The sequence below is a fragment of the Dermochelys coriacea genome, chromosome 3 (genome assembly GCF_009764565.3).
Source record: "Dermochelys coriacea isolate rDerCor1 chromosome 3, rDerCor1.pri.v4, whole genome shotgun sequence".
In the NCBI taxonomy this organism is placed as follows: Eukaryota; Metazoa; Chordata; order Testudines; family Dermochelyidae; genus Dermochelys; species Dermochelys coriacea.
In genome coordinates, this window is record NC_050070.1 from 186,020,054 (window position 1) to 186,046,598 (window position 26,545).

General features: G+C 41.2%; 1 protein-coding gene across 4 annotated transcripts in view; it reads right to left on the bottom strand.

The window, feature by feature from the left end:
- RTN4 (reticulon 4) overlaps positions 1–26,545 on the bottom strand; it is a 73,525-nt gene that overhangs the window by 27,744 nt on the left and 19,236 nt on the right. Inside the window, exons 2-3 of one of the 4 annotated variants that reach the window (XM_038394778.2) lie at positions 22,907–22,963; positions 19,665–22,106 (exon numbers count right to left, since the gene is read on the bottom strand). The exons of 1 other annotated variant lie outside the window; for it this stretch is intronic. In XM_038394778.2, the coding sequence (XP_038250706.1) occupies positions 19,665–22,106; positions 22,907–22,963 (2,499 nt within the window). Of the gene's footprint in view, positions 1–8,306; positions 8,482–19,664; positions 22,107–22,906; positions 22,964–26,545 lie in introns of those variants that run through there. 2 more of the 4 variants (XM_038394779.2, XM_043512314.1) reach the window with 2 other exon arrangements.

Genomic DNA, 26,545 nt, shown 5'->3' on the forward strand with positions numbered 1-26,545 from the left:
TAGGTGTGGATATTCTGGGTCCTTTTCCAAAAAAGACACCCAGAGGGAAGCAGTACATATGGACTTTCATGGATTTTGCCACCCGATGGCCAGAAGCAGTAGCTCTAAGCAACGCCAGGGCTAAAAGTGTGTGCCAGACATTTTTGCCAGGGTAGGCTGGCCCTCCAACATCCTCACAGATGCAGGAACTCATTTCCTGGCAGGAACTATGGAAAGCCTTTGGGACGCTCATGGGGTAAAGCACTCGGTTGCCACCCCTTACCATCCTCAAACAAATGGCCTGGAGAATGGAGAAATTTAATGGGACTTTGGGAGCCATGACACAAATTCGTAAATGAGCACTCCAATGATTGGGACCTAGTGTTGCAGCAATTGCTCTTTGCCTACAGAGCTGTACCACATCCCAGTTTAGGGTTTTCACCATTTGAACTTGTATATGGCCACAAGGTTAAGGAGCCATTACAGTTGGTGAAGCAGCAATGGGAGGGATTTACACCTTATCCAGGAACTAAAATTCTGGACTTTGTAACCAACTTACAAAACACCCTCTGAACCTCTTTAGCCCTTGCTAAAGAAAACCTAAAGGATGCTCAAAAAGAGCAAAAAGCCTGGTATGATAAATATGCTAGAGAGCATTCCTTCAAAGTAGGGGACCAGGTCATGGTCTTAAAGGCGCTCCAGGCCCATAAAATGGAAGCGTCATGGGAAGGGCCATTCACGGTCCCGGAGCGCCTGGGAGCTCTTAATTATCTCATAGCATTCCCCACCTCCAACTGAAAGCCTAAGGTGTATCATATTAATTCTCTAAAGCCCTTAAATTCCAGAGAATTAAAGGTTTGTCAGTTTACAGCCCAGGGAGGAGATGATGCTGAATGGCCTGAAGGTGTCTACTACAAAGGGAAAAGTGCTGGTAGCGTGGAAGAGGTGAACCTCTCCATGACCCTTGGACGTATGCAGTAAGAGCAGATCAAGGAGCTGTGCACTAGCTACGCGCCGACGTTCTCAGTCACTCCAGGACTAACTGAACAGGCATACCACTCCATTGACACAGGTAATGCTCACCCAATTAAAGACCAACCTTATTGGGTGTCTCCTCAAGCTAAAACTGCTATAGAACGGGAGATCCAGGATCTGCTACAGATGGGTGTAATCTGCCCCTCTGGCAGTGCATGGGCATCTCCCGTGGTTCTAGTTCCCAAACCAGATGGGGAGATACATTTTTGCATGGACTACTGTAAGCTAAATGCTGTAACTTGCCCAAACGGCTATCCAATGCCACGCACAGATGAACTATCAGAGAAACTGGGACAGGCCCAATTCATCTCTACCTTGGACTTAACCAAGGGGTACTGGCAGGTACTGCTAGATGAATCCGCCAAGGAAAGGTCTGCCATCACCACACGTCGGACTGTATGAATTTAATGTACTCCCTTTCGGACTGTGGAATGCACCCGCCACCTTCCAAAGACTTGTAGATGGTCTCCTAGTGGGATTAGGAGACTATGCAGTCGCCTACCTTGACGATGTGGCCATATTTTCGGATTCCTGGGCAGAACACCTGGAACATCTACAAAAAGTCTTTGAGCGCATAAGGAAGGCTGGACTAACTGTTAAGGCTAAGAAGTGTCAAATAGGCCTAAACAGAGTGACTTACCTTGGACACCAGGTGGGACAAGGAACTATCAACCCCCTACAGGCCAAAGTGCATGCTATCCAAAAGTGGCCTGTCCCAAAGTCAAAGAAACAGGTTCAATCCTTCTTAGGCTTGGCCGGATATTACAGGCGATTTCTACCGCAATATAGCCAAATTGCCGCCCCACTGACAGACCTAACCAAAAAGAAACAGCCAAATGCCATTCAGTGGACCAAAGAGTGTCAGAAGGCCTTTAACCAGCTTAAAATGACACTCATGTCTGACCCTGTGCTAAGGGCCCTAGACTTTGACAAACCGTTCCTAGTAACCACATTGCGTCCGAGCATGGTGTGGAAGCAGTTTTAATGCAGGAAGGACCGAATCAAGAGTTCCATCCTGCCGTGTTTCCCAGCAAGAAGCTGTCTGAGAGGGAAAGCAACTGGTCAGTCAGTGAAAAAGAATGTTACGCATTGTCTACGCTCTGGAAAAGCTACGCCCATATGTTTGGGGACTGCGTTTCCACCTGCAAACCGACCATGCTGTGCTACAGTGGCTTCATATCACCACAGGAAATAACAAAAAACTTATTCGGTGGAGTTTAGCTCTCCAAAATTTTGATTTTGACATCCAACACATCTCAGAAGCTTCTAACAAAGTGGCTGATGCACTCTCCCGTGAAAGTTTCATGGAATCAACTGGTTAAAATCGTCTTTGAGATGTGGAAATTACTGTTAGTCTTTATATACTTGGTAGTATATTTAGAGGTGCATGTGTCTTATTAACTCTGTTTTCTCCTGGAGCTCCAGGAAGAAATCACAGCCAGCATTTCACCCTATCTGTGATTTGGGGAGTGTAAGGGACTGCGCAAGACTTTGTTACGGCCTAGCCAGGGAACTTCCATTTTCTCGAGCCAAGAGGTTACTGTGGGACATAGATAGCTGCTTCATTACTGTGGGATATAGATAGTTCTTAAAGGACATAGCTGCTTTGTTATTGCAAAATAGATAGTTCTTGAAGGACACAGATGCTTTGCATGGCCCTTCGCCAGGTAGCGGAAAGCCCCCCTTTGAAAAGTACCTAATTCTATATTCATGAGCTGTTTTTGTGTAATGCTTATTAATGCTGTCTGCCCCTCCGTTGGACTCCGTCCCAGGCAGAGCTCCGGTGTGCTGGGTTCCCCGCCCCCGTGACTGCAACACTTGGAGTCCCCATTGCAGGTGGGTCACTAACCTTCAATAAAGCCAATAACTCACAGCTGTGTGTAAGCCTCGTTTTTCTCACAGTACTCCTGCCAGGCCTGTGGTGCTTCGAGCACCTTGGCCCAGAACAGGGGGCGTGTCATAAATATAAAGAGAAGGCTAACCACCTTTAAATCCCTCCTGGCCAAAGGAAAAACCCTTTCACCTGTAAAGGGTTAAGCAGCTATATTAACTCTCTGGCACCTGACCAAAATGACCAACGAGGAGACAAGATACTTTCAAAGCTGGAAGTGGGGGAGGGGGGAAACAAAGGGTTCTCTCGGTCTGTGTGTTGCTTTTGCCGGGACCAGAACAAGAATGCAAGTACAGAACTCTTGTACAGGGTTAATAAGCAATCTTGTTAAATATGCGTTAGATTCTGTTTTGTTTAAATGGCTGATAAAATAAGTTGTGCTGAATGGAATGTATATTCCTGTTTTTGTGTCTTTTTGTAACTTAAGGTTTTGCCTAGAGGGATTCTCTATGTTTTGAATCTGATTACCCTGTAACCATCCTGAGTTTACAGATGATTCTTTTACTTTTTCTTCAATTAAAATTCTTCTTTTAAGAACCTGATTGCTTTTTCCTTGTTCTTAAGATCTAAGGGTTTGGGTCTGTGTTCACCTATGCAAATTGGTGAGGATTTTTTTTAATCAAGCCTTCCCCAGGAAAGAGGGTGTAGGGCTTGGGGGAATTTTGGGGGGAAAGACGTTTCCAAGGAGGCTCTTTCACGGTTATATTTGTTAGATGCTTGGTGGTGGCAGCAATAAAGTCCAGGGACAAAAGGTAAAATAGTTTGTACCTTGGGGAAGTTTTAACCTAAACTGATAAAAATAAGCTTAGGGGGTTTTTCATGCAGATCCCCTCATCTGTACCCTAGAGTTCAGAGTGGGGAAGGAACCTTGACAGCCAGTTATAAAAATAGTCAAACTTGGACATACCAGTACCAAGCTTAACAGGGCCCCTTAAGAAGTTATTTCTGAGTATGTAGATCTAAAAAGCTTAACAGGACAAAATCTGAAGCTCACACATACAAATAGGACTTAAATTCTTACAGAGTACTTCTAAATGATTCAGAAAGATTCAGAAGGGTGATTGCAGATTGGTGGTTAGTGGACTAAGGTCACACTATTTTAAACTCAACTACATATTTATCTAAAACTATTGTAGATTATGCTGGCAAATTCTGAAAGTTAGTCATAAAAATACTTATTTGTGATCCAGTCAGAGAGATTGTAAACAATGTTTTTAAGCATACAATATAAATAGACTATAAAAAGAGAGTCTGGTGTACTGTCAACCTCTTCATGGGCCATCTTGAAGAATTTCTAGACAAATGCACCATGAAACCAATGATGTATCTGAGATACATCAATGATATTTTCATCCTCTGGACAGACGACCTAAACAGATTTCCATCACTATCCATTAAACTCTCTCTAAAACACTCCCACACTAACATCAACTTCCTGGACACCATGATCAGCTTCAATGATGGTACCCTACAGACAACTATACATAGGGCCCTACCAAATTAATGGCCCTGAAAAACGCATCACGGACCCTGAAATCTGGTCTCCCCTCATGAAATCTCATCTTTTGTGTCCTTTTACCCTATACTATACAAATTTCATAGGGGAGACCAGTGTTTCTCAAATTGGGGTTCTGACCCGAAAGGGATTTGCAGGGCGGGGGCCACAAGGTTATTTTAGGGGGGGAGGAGGGTCACAGTATTGCCATCCTTATTTCTGCGCTGCCTTCCGAGCTGGGTGGCCGGGGAGTGGTGACTGCTGACTGAGGGCCCACCTCTGCAGGCAGCAGCACAAAAGTAAGGGGGGCAATACCATACTATGCCATTCTTAGTTCTGCGCTGCTGCTGGCAGTGGCGCTAAGGGCAGCAGTACCGCAACCCCCTCCTACAATAACCTTGCGAACTCACACACAACTCCTTTTTGGGTCAGGACCTCTATAAATACAACATTGTGAAATTTCAAATTTAAATTGCTGAAATCATGAAATTTATGATTTTTAAGTCCTATGACAGTGAAACTGACCAAAATGGAATGTGAATTTGGTAGGGCCCTACCTATACACAAGAAACACACAGACCACCACACCTACCTTCATGGATCCAGTAACCAGTCCAAACACACCAAGAAACCTGTTATCTACAGTCAAAAGAACAGGAGTACTTGTGGCACCCCAGAGACTAACAAATTTATTAGACCATAACTTTTCATGGGCTACTTAAGGAAATAGATTCAAATGTGTAATGACCCAGCCACTCCCAGTCTCTCATTACACATACTGAATCTATTTCCTTAAGTTAAGGATCCTCACACCTTCTTGTCAACTGTCTAAATGGGCCATCTTGATTATCACTACGGAAGTTTTTTTCTCCTGCTGATAATAGCTCATCTTAACTAATTAGCCTCTCACAGTTTGTATGGTAACTTCCAACTTACGTGTGTGTGTGTGTGTGTGTGTGTGTATATGTATATATATATATATCTTCTTACTATATGTCCCATTCTATGCATCCGATGAAGTGGGCTGTAGCCCACAAAAGCTTATGCTCTAATAAATTTGTTAGTCTCTAAGGTGCCACAAGTACTCCTGTTCTTTTTGCCGATACAGACTAACAAGGCTGCTACTCCGAAACTTATCTACAGTCAGGCACTCAGGGATCACATATTATGCTTCAAGAAGGAAGTCTGAGATGTACACCTTACATTCAAAACTGCCTTCCCCAAATAAGGACACTCCACCAAAGTAGATTGCATCATGGAATGAGTCACCCAAATACCCCAAAAGAATCTGCTTCAATATAGTAATAAAACCCCCTCCAACCGCACACCTCTAGTTGTCACCTACTACCCTACACTGGAACCCATATAGCGTATCATCAAACTATTACAACCCATACTCGGAACCACACCCTGAAATAAATCTTTTTCTTGAACCTCCTCTTCTGGCCTTCAAACAACTCTCCAACATATCCAAGCTCATCATCAGAGGCAAGCCAGATCAGACATCCGATGAAGTGAGCTGTAGCTCACGAAAGCTTAAGCTCTAATAAATTTGTTAGTCTCTAAGGTGCCACAAGTACTCCTTTTCTTTTTGCGAATACAGACTAACACGGCTGCTACTCTGAAACAACTCAAAGCAGCATCAGATCCTGCCCAAATAACAGATGCAAAACCTGCAGACATAGCTTCACTGCTATGATCATCGACTTCCCCCACAACACAACTCTCAAGATCCATAGGTCCTACACATGCCTATCACATGTGGTGTACCTCATCCAGTGCAGTAAATGGCCAAACAACTGTGTGGGTGAAACTAGACAATCACTATGCTCTTGAATGAACTCACACAGAAAAATTATAAAAAACAAGAACACCATATCACCTGTGGGTGAACACTTTTCGCAAAGCCATCACTCTTTATCTGACCTCTCGGTCTTCATCCTCAAAGGAAACCTGCATAACACCCTCAAAAGACAAGCCCGAGAACTTAAATTCTTAACTTTGCTAGACATTAAAAACATGGACTGAACAGAGATATTGGATTTATGACTTATTACAATAATCTATAACACATTTAACTCCTCCCTCCTCCAGTTTTTTTTCCCCCATTTCCCCTATATGACTGGAGAGGTGTTAATAGGTCATGTCGCCTTGAACGGTCGGTCCCTGTGACATTGCACTCCATATGTTTATGGAAATATGCTTATGAATGTGAATATAACATAACTGGAATATGCTTCATGCAAAAGGTCTCTTTATAAGCTTTGTAATGATACCTTACAATCTACTGAGTGTGCTCATCCTATTTGTATGAATGTATCACTCTTGTATCTGAAGCTAGAAATATAAAGTATTACTCTGAAGTCCTGTTGTAATTATGCAAAGATTGGGCCATTAATGGTGGTTTAGAATCTTGATGGCTCCCATTGACCAGGACAATTGGTTGTAAATGGCTCTGTTTACTTGTAAGCCTTTCTGTGTTCCTGTGAGTCAGGCTGGAAAGAATGGAGACTTGGGGTCTCACAGGACATGTGACCACGTCACTGAAATCCATCTTACACCTGGTGCTTTTCCATTTAGAAGGAGGGGTGGGGATCCAGAGACTAAAGATTCCCGCCTTGTGCCAAACTTATAAAAGGGGGTGGAACAGAACAAAGGGGGCTGCAATCATGAGAAATCTCCTAGCTATCACCTGAGCTGGAACAAGGGCTGTACCCAGGGGATAGGACTGTGCTCCGACTAGGAAGGCGTCCAGTCTGTGATAGAAGCTTATTGAAACATCTGAGGGTGAGGTTTTATCTGTAAACAGATGCTTAATGTATTAGCCTGAGACTTGCGTGTTTTGTTTTATTTTGCTTGGTAACTTACTTTTTCTGTCTGTTATTACTTGAAACCACTTAAATCCTACTTTTTATACTTAATAAAATCACTTTTGTTTATTAACCCAGAGTAAGTGATTAATACCTGGGAGAGCAAACAGTTGTGCATCTCTCTCTATCAGTGTTATAGAAAGCAGACAATTTATGAGTTTACCCTGTATAAGCTTTATACAGAGTAAAATTGATTTATTTGGGGTTTGGATCCCATTGGGAACTTATCTCTGCGTGCTGGAGATAAGTGACTTGCTGAGCAGTTTTTGGTTAAAGTCTGCAGCTTTGGGGGTGTGGACCAGACCTGGGTCTGTGTTGCAGCAGACTAGCATGTCTGGCTCAACAAGGCAAGGTTCTGGAGTCCCAAGCTGGCAGTGGAAAACATGCTCAGAGGTAATTTCAGCACGTCAGGTGACAGTCCCAAGCGGGTCTCTGTGACCGAACCTGCCACAGTCCCTTAAAATGTGTGTTAATTACTTAGGCTAAACAATATATTCCATCCTGCTTTTAGCTGCAACACTGAGTACGTTTTCCAGACTTGAAGAGCTCTGTGTAAGCTTGAAAGCTTGTCAATAAAAGGTATTACTGCACCCACCTTGTCTCTCTAATATCCTGAGACCAACATAGCTTAGATTACACTTCACACAGGTACACTTAACCTCATTAGATTAACAATTCGATTGCATTAACAATTAACAGGACTTAAAAACTTTGAAAGCAACATATTGGTTAAATCAGGGTTGCATTGACTTTTGTGCAGTACACACTGAACCAAGCTATTCTGTGCTATGCTATGTAGGACTGCAAAAATCTAACCAGCTAAGATATTTGCAGTGTGTCATATAAGCTATTTTTCTTTCTTAAATATTTTTGTTACTTTGTATTGGTCATCATTTATTCCTTTTACTCTAGACCTTTAGCATTTTTACATACTTTAACATGTCTTACAACTTTAAAAAAAAATTATGCTACAAGTCTCTTTTACTGAAAAATAACCAGTTTAGCTTAATAAAAATGTTAAATAAATAGCAAATACCCTTATCTTTCCAACTGCTTAGCTGACTGTCCATCTCTCCTCACGATCTACCCTCCAGCTGTGATTATCAATTATGCATACCAATAGAATAGCTGCAATTGGAGAAATCTACAGTCTGAAATATGAAACATCAGTTTCCCCAGAGGTCTGCAGTCTTGTCTGCTGCACAACTGCAGCAGGACTTAAGTTACATGACTGTCTTCTGGGTGTGGAGCAGACTGACGCAGTGCAATCTGTAACTAAGCTACTAATACTCCAACACTAATTCTTCAGTTCAATCTCCTTAGTTTTACAAACATTTCCTTGCTGCTAGTACCACACAGAACGAAGGGAGTCGGAGGGGTAGGGAAAGGAATCTCCAGTACAAAGGAAATCAGCTTTTCCTCAAAGCAGCTAGGCTAAACTTGAAATGTATCAATACTACAACATTATACACAGGCTTTTGCAACAAAGCTAAACTACCTCAATCTTGCTTTTTTGTCACATTGCCAGAGGTTATAAAATTCATGCTTACAGCGAGACTTCACCAGACAAACTTAAGATGGTTTGCTCTTATGAGAAAATGGAAAGGTGAAAGGGTTACATTTACATTTCTACAAAAATCGGTCTTTCCCTTCCCCCCACCTATGCAGATTTCTGACACAGCTTGTATGAAAACTTCAGTCATCTTGTTATATTTATAACCTTAATTTTTTTGTCAACTATACATTTCATTTTCCTTGGGAAAGTAGGAAACATGAAGTGCTTTATCATTCTGTCTACACCTCTAATGAAGTAGTTAAGAAGCTCAGAAAGAGATTGAAGGAAATCTCAATACCAGAAATACCTCCCAAAAGCCTTAATCCTTAAAAACAGCCTTGACTCATTCTTTATTCTTATTTACTCCTGGGGGAATTGTGCACCTAAAATTAAAAATTCTGCATATTTTATTTGTCAAAAAAACACAGTATAATCATACCAATTTCCATTATTTTGGTGGTTCATTTCAAAATACCCATCAGCAAGTATGTCTGTAACAATACAGACAACAAAAAAGATTCAGGAAATATTTTTTGACGAATAGATTCCTTGCTAGGCATATTAATACAGAACTTTGAGCAATAATTCATTTAAACTACAATACAGACCTGTATTTCCCGCCCCTCTCAGAAGCAGTGCAAAGGCTTGGGAGAGTCAGAGGTAATGGAGGAGCTGAAGGAGAGGGAAATAATTGCCAGGAAGGAGCCTGGGTGTGAACTTGGAGGGTTGTTGGGTTGGCATTCAACCCCTGTCCCCCCACCCCCGCTGTGTTCCTGCACTCCATCTCCCATTCAGCCTCCGCCCCAGTCTGTGACCCTCCAGCAGCCCCATGTGCCCCACACTGTTCATTCCCCCATATCCTGTGTTTCCTAACCCAGCCTGTTGTCTTCCCTATCCACAGCTAGGGTTGCTGCTGGGCAAGAGCAGCAGCTTTCTGTCCTGGCACCACAGCAGCCCATGGTGGGCGAAAAATGTAACTGCAGCACTTTTTTGCAGAGAAAAAAATTCTGTGGGTCACATGAATTAGGTGTGCACGCAGCGGTGCAGAATTCCTCAGGAGTACTTAATGCAGAAGTATTAGCATAAAAAGGCTTTTCCTACCAAATATAAACAATCTTAGAGCCAATTATTTTACCAGCATGCAGAGATGCTTTATCATATTTTGAGTTATTCTTAAAGACCCCAATCCAGGAATCACAAATCTGAACATTCAAAATGAGTTTCTAGCCCTAATGAATGTGGAGAAAAGCTTGAAAACATGACACAAATATAACCTAAAGACTCAAAATCCAGAAGAATCCCAAATATTTTTAAAATCTCATGGTTTTTTGGGCCTGAGTCATGATTTCTGAGTAATTGGGTTTATCAATATTGAGCATGCCAAAAAGTTCCCCAATTCTGTCTAGAAACATAGCCAAGACTTGATGTGTCATATTATAAAAACAAACCAGAAAGAGAAGTTCATAAAGTGATATCAAAGTGTGCTCTTGTGGCTGGTGCTAAATTAGTGATTTGCATCTTAATACTCAGCTTCCTCTCCAGAATGTGTAAATCTCTCGTATTGTAAAATGTTAAATGCCCCCCTTAAACTGTAATTGAATGTAGGCTGGTTACTACCAAAATGAGATTTACCATCTTTTCCAGTTTTTCTCTCATTTGAGACGAACTCCATTAAAAACCACCCAAAACTGACCCCTTGTTAAGCTTGACATACATGGCTGGGCAATAGCTTCTCTTCAGCACTCAGGAACATTAGTCACCAACCAGCACACAGATTTTGCTGTTACTGAAGCTCTAGACCAACTCTCTTTTTAGCCTGGAAGAAGGTAATTCCTAAATTCTTGCTTTCTGAAGCCAGATATAATTTTTTGTTGTTATTGCTATGTAAGAGCTAGGTACTATTATTATTATTATTATTATTTAAATGGTTTAACTCTTAAGCATGATAAAGCTGTACTCTCTTTAGTGTCCATACAATTAATCTATTTTCTGCTGTGGACACCTACCCTTCTCACCTACAGTAATTTAGAACAGATATAACTTTATTAGTCATTTAAAATTAACAAACAAACCCTGATGTGGTAGGTATCTCTTGTAGCCAGTGGTAAAATTCTTGTAAGTATACAATTAAAATCTGTCCCTTTTTCTCTCTTGTTCTTTGTGTTTTAATACACACACAATACAAAGAGCACACTAGGTGCACTAGAAGTCACTAATGCAACTATAGAATGTTTATTAATAAAGAGGCCTAAAGACCAGGCAGTGGTCTAGCCTTCTGCCTCTGGACAACTGGGATCCAAAATCTGTTTGGTTATCTAAATTAAGTCCTTAATGAAACTGTCTAACATTATAAGACTATCACAAAAGCCAGCATAAGGGGAAGCTGCTGCTCAGGAGAGACCAAAGAGTAGAATAGCAGGGGTGATGCAGGTTGAAGTGAACTACCACAGAACTTGACTGCATAATGCTAAGTAACAGGCACTACTACTGGTCTCATTTCATAATTAAAATTCACAAAGTTTTCCATCCATAAGGAAATTCTGCAGATTTGTACCGTCTGAACAGTTTCAATGGAAAACACTTCATCTTAACTGGGAAGTGTCCTTTCTCCTTTCAGCCAGTAGTAGAGGCAAGATAAGACAAACTGAACAGCACTTAGAGCATAAAAATTTAATCAGGATTGACTTAATGTAAAATGTATTTCTGAAAGAAATTTTGAAGCCTCTTCAGAGTTAGCTTTCTTTCATTGATGGTACTACATAGGTGCAGGGCTGCTCTTTATGTTTGACTGTGCTACAGACTTGAGTATTTGAAATCAATGGGAAATGAATAACCAATCGGATAATGTTGATACAAAGTAACATTTAGTTATTTCTCTTGCTTTGAGCTTCATATAAAGTGATTTGGTTTTTAGTTATAGACTTGCACAAGGCAAGTATCATACTAATGCTCTCATTATGTAAAAACAGATATTTCATGATTTTTAACACAGTATCGGAGTGCATGTGCAACAGTTCAACAGCCTTTTTGGATTGCTGTTTAGTACTTTGATTTAGTCTGCAAATTAAGTTTTACTTCCTATGGACCAATATAATGGAGATTGAAGTGCTGGTATTCTGGCAGCATTTAGTCTGAACTATATCCACATGCACTCAGCCAGGTTTGAGTTCACAAACAAGACACTCACACAAACCTATAAAAGCACTGAAATTCTTAGCTGGAAATTAAACCCAAACATTTTCAGAAACTGGTGCTTAAATTAGGAACCTAAATAAGTGGTCTGATTTCCAGAAGTGCAGAAAACCCACATCTCCCACCGACTTTCAACTGGCATTTATGATATTCCATGCTTTTGTACGTTGTGTGTTTGGGGGACAGGAGGGCAGAAAGATTAAAAAAATTAAAAACAATATCACTTAAGGGAAACACTACTGGTGAATGAGTATTTTTCATAAAACTCTGCAAGTAAAAGCAGGTATTATTCAAATACACAGAGGGGTGAATGAAGTTTGGGAAACGGAAGAGGATCAAGAAATGTAATGGGCTTTTCATTCCTAACTTAAAAGAGCATTTCAGATAAAGAAAGAAAAACAAAGCTATTTGACAACATCCTATTGAACTGCTCTGCTTAGGAGTTTGTCATGCTTTTGTACAGTACTATGTTGGTTGAAAAATATCCACTAAATTACCCTTTTCATTTACAAACACTAGATGGCACCAAAATCCTCACCTACAGATATTCCTCTCAATGTAATTGTTATATACTTAAGTTTCTGAAAGCATGAACTGCATGGGGAGATTTTGGCAAACCAGTAAAGTGCCTGAAACCACTATTGCTTATTGCTAAAAACAGCCAAGTCAGCAGGCCATAAAATGGCCATGCAGCAGACTTAGCATAACCAAAGTGCCACAGAAAGGGCAGCTTGACCCCACGTCCTTCCTGATAAGAAGTGGGTTGAAATTGCTGATACATGCATTTTAGAAGAACAGGAAGCTTGTCCATGTGCCCTCAGGAATGTGTCTGACAGGGCCTCAAGACATGCAAACTCTGAAAAAAAACACGCCTGGTTAATCGATGACCAGAAGGAAACCTCTTGCATGACCTTTGAAACTGCTTCCTTAATAAGTTTTCTTTATGTGACACGTCATTGTATTACTAATATATAAATTAGGGGGGAAAGTTTGGGTTAGCTGGACTTTTTGGAAGGGTTTATTTCAGGAATTCTCCCTTGGATGCATCTTGTGGTCCCCACCAGAAGATTAGGCCACCGGAAGGCTGCTGCTGTGCCACTCGAGAGCCACAGTCAGATTCGGTAATCATCAAGGGTTGGGGGTGTTTTATTAATCTGTTGCGGACGCGTGTAAGTGCTTGAGAGTAAGTAAAGTTTAGTTGTAAGTGAAAGCACTCTTGTGTTGTCCTGTTTGTGCCAGCCATTTATCGGTCGGCCAGCCATGTTTCCCCGGATTTATTTCCTGACACCACCTCACACGGAGTAAAAGTTACCAAGAGCTTTGGGTTGAAAGAACCCCGGGTAACAGATCAAATATATACTAAGAATTATGGATCAGACATTGTTTGACAATTATAGAAAACTACTCAGGGATTTGCTGGGCAGCATTAATTAAACTTACTTGCACTAAAATGGAACCATAATAAAAAATTAAAAAGACAAATAACTTTAAAATGTGCTCTATTTGAGCAATGGATTTCACAGTATTTAATCAATTTGTAACCCATTAAAGGGTTCCATGTAGTATAATGTGGTCCAGGAATATCAAGAGTAATTCCACTAGATGTACACAGATATTCTGGTATTTAGGTTTGCCTTCATGGATTGGCAAAAAGAGAGGAAGACTGCGAATAACACGGAAATGAACAGTTTGGAACGACATCAAGCACCTTAACATGAAATGGGAAGATTTGGAGAGATGCAGAAAGCAGTAGACATAATATATCTATTATATCAAATGCATCCGATGAAGTGAGCTGTAGCTCACGAAAGCTTATGCTCTAATAAATTTGTTAGTCTCTAAGGTGCCACAAGTACTCCTTTTCTTTTTGATAATATATCTTGACTTTAGCAAAGCTTTTGATATAGTCTCCTACAGTATTCTTGCCAGCAAGTTAAAAAAGTATGGATTGGATGAATGAACTGTAACAGTGGTTCTCAAACTTTTGGACTGGTGACTCCTTTCATATAGCAAGCCTCTTGAGTGCGACCCCCCCTTATAAATTAAAAACACTTTTAATATATTTAATACCATTATAAATGCTGGAAGCAAAGCATGGTTTGGATTGGAGGTTGACAGCTTGTGACCCCCCATGTAAGAACCTCATGACCCCCTGTGGGGTCCCAACCCCCAGTTGAAGAACCCCTGGACTATAAGGTGGATAGAAAGCTGGCTAGATTGTCGGGCTCAACGGGCAGTGATCAACGGCTTGATGTCTAGTTGGCAGCCAGTATCAAGCAGAATACCCTAGGGGTCAGTCCTGGGACCGGTTTTGTTCAACATCTTTATTAATGATCTGGATGATGGGATGGATTGCACCCTCAGCAAGTTTGCAGATGACTCTAAGCTGGGGGAAGAGGTAGATATGCTGGAGGGTAGGGATAGGTTCGAGAGTGACCTAGACAAATTGGAGGATTGGGCTAAAAGAAATCTGAAGAGGTTCAGCAAGGACAAGTGCAGAGTCCTGCACTTACGAAGGAAGAATCTCATACACCACTATAGGCTGGGGACCAACTGGCTAAGCAGCAGTTCTCCAGAAAAGGGGGATTTCAGTGGACAAGAAGCTGGATATGAATCAGCAGTGTGCCCTTGTTGCCAAGAAGGCCAATGGCATATTGGGCTGTATTAGCAGAAGCATTGCCAGCAGATTGAGGAAAGTGATTATTCCCCTCTATTCGGCACTGGTGAGGCAACCTCTGCAGTACTGCATCCAGTTTTGGTCCCTCCACTACAGAAGGAATGTGGACAAATTGGAGAGAGTCCAGTGGAGGGAAACAAAAATGATTAGGGGGCTGGAGCACATGACTTACGAGGAGAGGCTGAGGGAACTGGAGTTATTTAGTCTGCAGAAGAGAAGAATGAGTGGGGATTTGATAGCAGCCTTCAGTTACCTGAAGGGGGGTTCCAAAGAGGATGGAGCGAGGCTGTTCTCAGTGGTGGCAGATGACAGAACAAGAAGCAATGGTCTCAAGTTTCAGTGGGGGAGGTCTAGGTTGGATATTAGGAAACACTATTTCATTAGGAGGGTGGTGAAGCAGTGGAATGGGTTACCTAGGGAGGTGGTGGAATCTCCATCCTTAGATGTTTTTAAGGCCCGGCTTGACAAAGCCCTGGCTGGGATGATTTAGTTGGTGTTGGTCCTGCTTTGAGCAGGGGGTTGGATTAGATGACCTCCTGAGGTCTCCTCCAACCCTAATCTTCTATGATTCTATGAAGGGCAGTTGACAGGCAAGGATGGCAAATGTGGGTAGCCCAATGTGCAGCAAACCATGGGATGGACTAAATTATTTCATGGATTGGCATAGGTGAACAAGAGAAAATGTGCAAGGAGTTCACAAACCCTTTGAAGAAATGTTGGCAATGTAAAAGTATGTATTAAGCAACACCAGTTCAATTGAACTTTCAGCTTCAGGTCTGAGTATTAGCAACTAATTTCTTCATTTCTTAGGACCTATGGTTCATCACTGCTGCAGCATCACTGATTAGACCAAAGGTGGAAGCACCAGTCCAAGCACAGGCATAACCATAACCATTGCTTCGCCAAGGTCGTGAACCTCAGATCCTTTTGCTAGCCTAGAAACATACATGGGCATATATATTAAGTGCTTTGGTTCAAGAAGGTTCTTACCACAACTATTCATAGACAATTTTAAAGTAAATGGTTTTAGAACCAACAGGATTACAGCTTCTGTGGCACTTAACCACACCTACATCTTCACACAGACAATAACAAACAGGAACTGCAAGACAGCAAAAGAAAAAAAAAAAAAAAAAAAAAAAAAAAAAGGACAGTGCAGTGACTAATAAACTAAAGAGAAATTTAAGCTGCACATTTTTCTGAATCCACATTCTCATCAATTTGAAAACTGATGAAAGATGGATTAGTGGAAACCAGAAAACAGTAAAAGTAATTTTGTCAACAAATTGCATCCAGGTTCCAACAATCTATAACTATCTTTCCTATAAACTGACAGGTCTCAAGAAAATACCACATTAGCTTTAAGACAAATGGGAACAAATACTAATTGCTGCAATAGCCTTTTTACCTCAGTACCTGAGTGTGCACTGATCTTGGAAGAAAGATGTTTTTCCTCCTCTAAAATAATGTAGCATGTCATTTTTATTAATGACCATGGCACAAAAAGTAAGTGTGCTAATAAAATTTGTGGATGACACAAAGTTGGGAGGTATTGCCAAAACAGAAAAGGACAAGAATATCATACAAGAAGATCTGGCCAACCTTGAAAACTAGAGTAATAGAAATGGGACGAAATTTAATTGTGCAAAGTCATGCATTTAGGGACTAACAACAAAGTATTCTTGCTATAAGTGGGGACAAATCAGTTGGAAGTGACAGTGGAGGAGAAAGACCATGGTGTATTGGTTGACGAGAGGATGACTATGAGGAGCCAATGTGATGCGACCATGAAAAAAGCTACTACAATCCTAGGATGCATCAGGCAAGGCACTGGTGGGACCTGATCTAGAACACTGTCTGCAATTCTTGGTCTCCCATGTTTAAGATGAATGCAAACTTGAACAGGTACAGAGAAGGGCTATTAGGATGATCCAAGGAATGGAAAACTTACCTTATGAGAGGAGACTTAAAGAGCTTGGCTTATTTAGCCTAACCAAAATAAGGCTATGGGGAGATGATTACTCTATAAATATATCAGAGGGAGGAAGAGGAGTTATTTAAATTAAGCACCAATGTGGACACAAGAACAAATGGTTATAAACTGGCTATCAAAAACTTTAGGTTCGAAATTAGATGAAGGTTTCTAACCACTGGAGGAAAGAAGTTCTGGAACAGCCTTCCAAAGGGAACAGTGGGGACAAAAAAATAAAATAACTGGCTTCAAGACTGAGCTTGATAAGTTGATGGAGTATGAGGCGACTGCCCACAATAGCACGTAGCCAATCTGCAACTGCTAGCAGAAAATATCTCTAGTGGCTGGTGATGGGATACTAGATGGGAAGGGCTGTGAGTTACTACAGAGAATTCTTTCCCAGGTGTCTGGCTGGTGACTCTTGCCCCCATGCTTAGGGTTTGACTGCCATATTTGGGGTGTGAAGGAATTTTCCCCCAGGTCAGATTGATGGAGGCCTTTGGGGGGTTTTCACCTTTCTCTGCAGTATGGGGCCCGGGTCACTTGCAGGTTTAAATTAGTGTAAATGGTGGATGCTCTGTGACTTGAAGTCTTTAAATTATGATTTGAGGACTTCAGTGATTCAGCCAGAGGTTATAGGTAAGGCTCCATGTTTGTCATGGATTCTGTGACTTTCCATCATCTCTGACTTCTGCAGCAGCCGGTGCACCTAAGCAGCTAAGGCAGCCCCAGGCCAGGTTCACCAGCCACTGCAGGGGCAGTCTTGGGGGCCCCCTGCTCCCCAGCAGCAGGAATTTGGGTGTGGGGGGCTCAGGGTGTGGTGCTTACCCGCAGCTCCCATTGACCACATTTCCCAGCCAAAGGGAGCTGCAGAACCGGGGCTTGGGGTGGAGCAGAGGCAGCATGTGGAGCTAGGGTCACCTCTTCCCAGGAGCCGGGTATGGAGCCTGCTTCAGGCCCCCCAGACTCCTCTCCCAGCACCCCGCATCTTCCCGTGCTGCACCCCCTGAACACTCATGGTACCCCCCAAGCAACTGTGGGGGCCCCCCCACCTCCACGCCCCCCACCCCAGCACCCCCTCCTGAGCTGCCCCTCCCCCCAAGTTTTAGTCAGGGGTATATATAAAAGTCATGGACAAGTCACGGGCTGCGAATTTTTGTTTACTGCCCGTGACCTGTCCATGACTTTTACTAAAAGTACTCGTGATTAAAATGTAGCCTTAGTTATCGGTCTATTACAGGAGAGCGTGGGTGAGGTTCTGTGGCCTGTAATGTGCAAGAGGTCAGACTAGATGGTCATGATGGTCCCGTCTGGCGTTAAAGTCTAGGAATCTATTAGCAATGTGCTTTAAAAGGTTCTTGTTCAAAATAACTTTTTTTTAAAACAGAGGATAGCTTCCCTGAGTTCAAATGACGAGAAACTAGTTTCAAGAAAAATGCCCAGAGAGGTCTACAGGTGTTGGATGTGAAGTCTTCATAAAACAGCAAAGGAATACTTTGTAATAATATAAATACGGCTATACTAAGTGGCACTAGGATCCAGAAAGGAAAAGAAAAGATCTTTCTGTTTATTTTAGAGAAATAGCAGCAACTTTTAGGAAGGAAAAAGTCTGCATTTAATTTTAGAATGTTGTGTAATTTTAAATTGTAAGCTCTTGAAGTAGGCACTGGATAAATAAGGTAATGGTACCAGTACACACACACACACACACACACACACACACACACACACACACACAAAAAACAGAACCCTTATGGAATTTTAAGTCTGCTGCATGCAGGTAACATGGAACACCAACACAAAGCATAAAAATTAAACTGCACATCATGCATGTAGTAAAACAAGAATTCACAGAATTCAGATTAATAGGGATACATACACTGAAATGATTGCCGATTCCAAAGTATCCACATTTATACTAAACTTGTGCCAAAAGCAGATTTCCAGTAAATCACAGGCTTATGTACAATTCACAACAATTTTTCAAGAAGGAGCATAGCGTTCTGCACCAAAAAGGCAAACACCGTTTTATTTTATCCCATAACCAAGCTGGATTTGAATGAGGCATATTTGGAGCAGTAATTATAAGACATGAAATGCTGAGAGTCCTACCCTCTACCTTTCTTCTACTTTAAATCAATGTGAATGTAAGGAAATACTATGCTAGAGTACAACTCACTAAGATCTCATTTTAAAAATAAGAAATGGGCATCTCTAATATAACTGTGTACAATGTGTACAAAGTGATTTTAATGTTCACAGAATACTGGACTTCTTACTGCTCAGCATTTTCAATAATGTGAATATTAAGATATCCGATGTACATATCGGCCCATTGATTACAACAATGGAAAGCAATACATAAGTTATTGCTTAGGCTATAACAGTGTGCCTTTGATGGCTATGAGTTGTACATGAAAAACTACCCAGAAAATTTTAACATCTGATTTATAATTAAATTCTGTAGGTGAATAAAACATTTGAGATATACTTATACAATGTAAATTAAGAGACTCACCACCCCAGTTACTATGGCAACATGCCTTTGAGGAATAATTTGGTCTTAAAACTTGTGGCTAGCAACATGGAGATAACATACATGGCTTCGAGCAATAAAAGCTGGTTTCCAGGGCTTTTGGTGTCCCATTTATTGAGGAGCACCAAAGAATTTTGAAGTAAGCAGTAAGCTGTTCTCTTAGCTCAGGGTAAAGCTCTGTATCAACAGACCATCAGTAAAAAGAGGAGAGGAGAAGACTGGGGAAGGGAAATCCACCCCGAGTGGCTGGTAGGCAAGACTGAACACAAAAAAATAATGGTGCAGTCAGGATGGGGAAAATGTTAATACAGTTCTCTTTAAGCCGTGGGCACCAGAAATATGTTAGACAATGAAATGTACAAATAGTGATCCATTTTAAAAAAAGAGAGACGTCATTAATGCTTAAGTTTAGCTAAAGAAACATGTTGATTAGTGAAGTGCAAGACAGTGTATGAAGATTACCTGAGGATTTACTCATCTTTGCTGTAAATATAGCAGAAGATTTTTTCTTGTCTTTAACAGAAGCAACTTCTCTCTCAGCTTCTTTCTCAAGAGTTTCAGGTTTTCCTATACTGACTACCTCTTTCTCAGTGGACAAACGTGAAACGTCAGTAGGCAGTAACACCACCTTGGATCCTTCAGGCACTTCTCTGACCAAAGCCTCCGAGGACTTTTCCAAGGCATGAATATTTTCTTCAGCTTTCACTTGCACATTCTTTAAAGACAGATCATGGGGTAGTTCTGGACAAGGTAAGTGACTTGTCTCAGCTTTCAGCACATTAGTAATCTGTTTACTTTCATCTTTGTGCGATATTTCTTTGTTAGTGTTTTTTGTCACGAATTTAGGAGCAGTTTTAGGACTGACTAATGTCATAAATTCTTCGGTCAGTGGGACTGGAGATGACCCTGTGGGTAAGAGAACTATTTTTGGTTCCTTAAAAACAGACATATCATCTGAATCGGCCACAGTACTCAACTCCTCCATTTGAAGAGGAATTTTTTCCTTCTTGGCTATTTTTATAAAAGCTGACTCAGAGGGCAAAGTAGTAGTAGTTATGGAAGATTCCAATTCAGGTTGGAAAGACTCCAAATAGGGTTTGCCAGTAGAATGTAGCAAATCTGTAACTCCATCCTTACCATCATCATCTGTTACAATCTTGTCAGTATTTTCAACTGATTTATCTTCCACTGTGAGGGACGCAACTACTGGTTCTTTCTGAGAAAGCTCAGGTGTTGGCTGACCACCAAACAAGGTAGTTTTATCAGACTGGGGTGACATCTTTTCAAAGGACTCAATATGTTCGGGCTGTGAAACACATTTTGTTATTAGTGTCTCTGAATAATCTATAAAGGCTGGAGAAGCAGATTCACTGGAGACCTTTGTTTCTTTAATTAAGTCACAAGCAATAGATATATAAGGAGTCTCTATTTCTTCAGCAACTGCACTACTCTTATGACCAGGTTCTTTTAATACAGCTTCCTCCTTTGTTTCTTGTGCCTGTGTTAGTAATACATTCACTGCCTCTTCGTATGGTGGAGATTTCCCAGACTCTTGTTTTACATTCTCATAATCAATGAAAGGAGTAAAAGCTTCTGATGGGGAGGCTTCAAGCTGCCCAGCAGTAGCATCTGCACCAGCAGCTCCAGTATTTAATGGGGCTTCCATAACAATATCGGGCAAGACAGGTGATGGGGCAGCTTCAGCTCCTTCAAATGAGGGACAGAGCTGTATCACAGGTTTCAAAGGCTCTTGTGATGACTCAGATGTTTGGACTAAATCTATCTTTGTTTCAAAAGCAAGTTTTGTACATGTTGCATCATGCATTTCACTTTCATATGCTTCTTGTACTAAATCTGGAGTAAGACCTTCAGACATATTTGCTGCAGTATCAGCAGACTTCTCTGATAAACTATCCGTTTTAGCATAGTCAGCTTCCTGGCTCTGCCTGGCTACTACTTCAGTACTGGTATCATTCTGTTCTGTGCCAATCTGGGCTTTCATTTCTGCTATTTTTTTCTCATCCGTTTTATTTTCTGACATATCCTCCTCTAATGGAGATAGAGTTTTAGCCATATTGTCCTCAACTGTTAGAGCAGATTCAAATTTAGCACAAGTAATATAAGCTTGTGAAGATTCTTTTATAGCTTCTGGGGTGCTTGGGAAGGAAAGATCTTCATTACTGCTTTCACTTTTGTTTTCAAGATCTTTTTGTACTGTTAGTATCTGAAATTTATCTGCATCATATTTCTCACCTAAACTGCTTTCTAATTTGCTATCTTGCTGACTTCCAACAACCACTTTCAAACTGCTAACTCCATGGCAAGTATCTTTTACCTCCCATATTGGCTCAAATGGTTTGAAGTCTACATATTCTTCCCTTATAGGAGTGTTTTCTTCAAAAACCACTTTTTCACCATGATCATTGCTATCATATTTCACTTTCTCAGAAGATGCCTCTTCATCATGCTTTCCAAATAAATCAACGGGAACTTCTGGAGATGTATGTTGCTGATGTGCAGGGTTTTTTTCTAGGTTAAACCTTTCTTTACTGTTCTCTAGCAGCTTTTCTTCTATAGTCTGTGATATAATGGCTGCTTCTGCTTTAGCAAATGGGAATTCCATTTCTGAATATTCCATCTCTGGAACATCTCTGGAATTTTTCTCTATAAGAAATGGATTCCTTGCAATTTCTTTATAAGCCTCACTTTCATTTTTGTTGTAAATGCCTCTTGCAGGTAATCCATCTGATAGCATATCAAAGGTTGTGTGCTCTTTAAAGGGATCGGCTGAGAGAGGAGAGAGGGAAGGAAGAGAAGCAGCAGTGTCAAGCAGGACTGCAGTGAAATCCTCTTGGCCAGACGACATAGTGCTACCTGACTTCTCCTGCAAGTCCATAACTTTTTCTGTGACCATGGACAGAAAGGAAAGTTAGAGAATGCAAGTGTTCTTAAAGTTAATGCAAACTGTATGACAAGTTCAAAATAATATTAGTTATTAAAATATTCCTCTAAAACTATCATAAATATTACTAGCCATTAAAATAAAGTATGGGTTAGAATATAATTTTATTCTATTTCATGTCTTTTAGCAAGCAGGGAAGTATGCAAAAGGTTAGAGAAGCAGCAACTTTATGCAGTGCAAGGATTAGTTAAGATCAAAAAATCAAAGAAGAACAGTATCCAATCCAAGTATCACCAACAAGAATGTTAGGCAACTCTAACCAGGTGTGTGTGTTGGCGGGGAGGTTGGAGGGGAATCGGTCTTATTTTCTCTTTTACAAAAAAAAAAAAAAGATTAAATGGATAGCATATTAGAAGAACGGCCACTGAGTAAATGCTATACCATGGAGTTCACTTACACATAAAATACTGCAGAAAGTTATTACTGATTAAAGCTTTTGCTAGTCAGTGAGAGCAACTATGCTTTAAAATTTTAACCTGTTAATTGTATCACATGATTTCCTGTATCAAGAGTCCAAGAATCCACAGAGCAGTAGCTTGTTTATAACAGGCACTATCTGCCATCTATGGAAACAAATGCATATTTGAATCTTGAGCAGATAAACTGCAAGCTTAGAATTTGGAAGATAAATGCTATTCTTGGACCCATTTTGGTAAATGCAAACTAGTTGGAAGGAGTTAATGAGGTGACAGTCAAAGTGCAGAATGTATTCTAAGACAAAAGGCTAGCAGAAAGAACTTGCCTGCAGAGGAGTGCATCAGAGGCTCAGATGCAGCAGGAAGAGCAAAAAGGGTCTCATCTGAAAAACAAATACATAGAACCTCAGCAGAAATAAATAAAGGCTAGGTAGTTTGAAAAGAAGAATAAGCAACAAGCAAGTATTCAGTTCACAATCAGTAACAATGTGTAACTTAACACCCACATTAGAAACCACAGGGCTATACACAAACCAGAAAGTATGGTGTCTCTGAATTCAAAATTCTCCATTTTATCATGAGGGCGTTACTAAGGCTACATATACTTCCCCATATCCCAAGCCAGGAGCTCATTCTAAGACAGAGCAATAAACTACAGCAATTAGTCTTCATTCTTAATTGTCCAAGCTTCCATGCTACTAGTACTCCGGGGGGAATTCTGAGCCACTGTCCATGCAGAATTTGTGCAGTAATTAATGTTGTGCATGCAGAATTTCGTTTTCCCCACAGAATTCCCACAAGAATGGGCTACAGAGCTGCTGGCCACCACTTGGGGCCGCTGAACCCAGCAGATAAAAGACACTGCCATGGGAGGGAGAGGAGGAGCTGGTGGGTTCCCGGCAGCTGCAGTTTTCAGCACGCTCTGAAAGAAGGAGGCAGCATGCAGGAAACTCCACACAAGGCCAGGATACAGCATCAGGCTGTTTCTCCCTCTGGATCCCTGGCTCTGGGGGTTAGGGGGTGAAGGTGTCTGGGGTGGGGTGGGCTCCACAGCTGGGCTCTGGGGGGTAGGGGATGCGAGTGTCTGGGCTGGGGGAGGGCCACAGCTGAACTCTGGGGGATAGCGTGTGCATGTGAGTGTCTGGGTGGGGGGGTTCTGCAGCTGGGCTCTGGAGGATGAGAGGATACAAGTGTCTGGGCTGGGAGGGCCCTGCAGCTAGGCTCTGGATGTGGTGGGGGTAGTGAGTGTGGGTATTTGGGCTGGGGGACTGCCACACAGCTTGACTCGGGGGGGGGGGGACGGGAAGGGAATGCAGGTGTCTGGCCCTCCTGCTGGGCTCTGACTAATAAAATATACAGAATTTTGCAGAATTTTAAAATATTGTGTGCAGAATTTTTAGTTTTTTGGTGCAGAATTCCCCCAGGAGTATACTAAAGCAGAGGTTCTCCAGCCGGGGTCCATGGACCCCTAAGGGTCCGTAAGGGTAATCCAGGGGGTCCGCAAGTCATGTCCAGGGCCTCCGACCTCACTGATCAACTCCTCCCCTGCCCTCCCAGTGCTTCCTGCATGCTGCGGAACACCTGTTCCATGGTGTGCAGAAGGTGCTGGGAGGGAGGGGAAGGAGCGGGGATGGGGCGCACTCAGGGGAGGGAGCAGAAAGAGGCAGAGAAGAGATGGGGCAGGGGGTTTTGGGGGGAGGGTCTGGGAATGAGTGGGTGTTCAGTACCCCCAGGGAAAATCAGAAGCCGGCTTGGGCATCCGCAAAAATTTTTAAATCCAAATGGGGGTCCTTGGGTTGCTAAAGTTTGAGAGCCACTGTACTAGACTCCTAACAATATAAAAGAACAAATTATCTAGAGCTGATGCCGCCATGCTGTCCTTATTTTACCCATTGTACCCACGTGTCACAGAAAGATGACTAATCTTGCAACATTCAAGTACAAGACAGGAAGTTAAAGGGATGCCTTCAAGTTAAAGCTGCTATAGGACATTAAAGTTAGGAAATGCAAAAAATATAATGTAGTTAACTTAATTTTAGAATTTAAATTATCCCAATTAGACATTTAATTTCCCATCTCATTGAGATGAGCAGGGTAGAAGGGTTGCTATTATTTGTTTGAAAACAACTTTTCTGAATAGCTAAGTTTACAGAAACACCCACTAAATTCTCCTAAAAAGCAGGCTGCAAGATAATCTAAACTATCTTTTGTTGCTTTGTTTTTAATCTAGGTTATTCCCAGAGATCTTCATGGTGCTTCCTGGCAACATCACAAAATATCAGAAGTCTTATTGTAAGCTACAACATCTATGATGTCACATAACAATGCATTATAAGATATCTTCAGTGGACTAGGAAGTACTAAAGAGTTGTACAGAGGTGTCCACCTTTAAATGAAATTTATAATCTACAGGATATTTTAAGATACAGAAAAATGTTACAGAGAGGCTCTAAAATAATGAATTCTGCAATTTCATCCATATGATTTTCTTCAGTTTCTGATAATGTGTTAGTATAATTTATTTGGAAGAACTTTCCGAGGAGTTTCTGTATAACATTTACAATCTTTCTCACGCTGGCTGTCCAACTAAGAATCTGAGCACAATACATAAGGCAGATTCAATGTACAATGTGGCATGTAAAAAGGTGCAAAACATGTTCAATGGGTAGCAAATAAATGAAAAAAAAAAATCACTTCCATCATTCAGCCAACTTTTGCCAAAGCTGGTTGTACAAGTAGCTTAAGAGGAACACTATTCACATGCCAAATTTCAAAGTTCAGCCAATTTAGTTTTATGAAATAAATGTCTTTTCTTTTTAAATGAAAAAATTAGGGGTTAGCGTTTTTTACATTTCTAGAACTAAAATGGCTAAAAGGATTTGCTCAAACTCTTTATCCTAACGTTCATTTTAGCAACCACTAGTAGAAAATTCCAACCCTAATTCAGAACATGTGAAAGCAATGTTCTAATTGAAACTTTGTAACACTAACTATGGCAGATACTATTAAGCGACTATTCTAATACAGACTATATACTCTCACTGGACACTAGTCAGCATGCAGTATTGCAGGTCACAAAAGAACAAGTGTATTACTGGCTGAGATTCTATGGCTTGTGTTATGCAATCCTCTTGGCAAGACGACAGTGCAAGAGGTCAAACTAGATAAATCACCAACCAAGCAAAGGAAGGTCTAACATCAGTGCAACTGCATTCCTCTATCAGTAACAATAATTTTGGAAAGCTGCATGCCATCAACTTCAAATTTTCAGGTTATGTTTTATGCATCAGTGAGCACAAGCCTATTGATTTGGCACAAACCGGAACACCCCGGAAAAACCCAGTTCATAGAAAAACAGATGTAGGCGGTCCTCTAGAGGACTCTCTTTGCAGTACTATGCTGCTAACTCTACATATCAGAGGCAGCAGCTCAACTTCCTGAAGCCTGGACTCTATCAGAAATAAAAAGGAAGGTTTGTGGGGGGGAAGGAATGAGGACCCAGACAGGGGAAGTGGAGGTGGAAGGGGTTCAGGTCAAACACACTCTTTTTAAGCTGAAAAGTCCCAGTCTTATTAATCTTTCCTCATACGGAAGCCGTTCCATAACCCTAATAATTTTTGTTGCCCTTTTCTGAACCTTTTCCAATTCCAGTATATCTTTTTTGAGATGGGCAACCACATCTGCACACAGTATTCAAGATGTGGAAGTACCATATGATATTTTCTGTCCTATTATTTATCACTTTCTTAATTATTCCCAGCATTCTGTTTGCTTTTTTGACTGCCGCTGCACATTGAGTGGATGTTTTCAGAGAAATATCCACAAGGACTCCAAGATCTCTTTCTTGAGTGGTAACAGCTAATTTAGACCCCATCACTTTTTATGTATAGTTGGGATTATGCTTTCCAATGTGCATTACTTTGCATTTATCAACATTGAATTTCATTTGCCATTTTGTTGTCCAG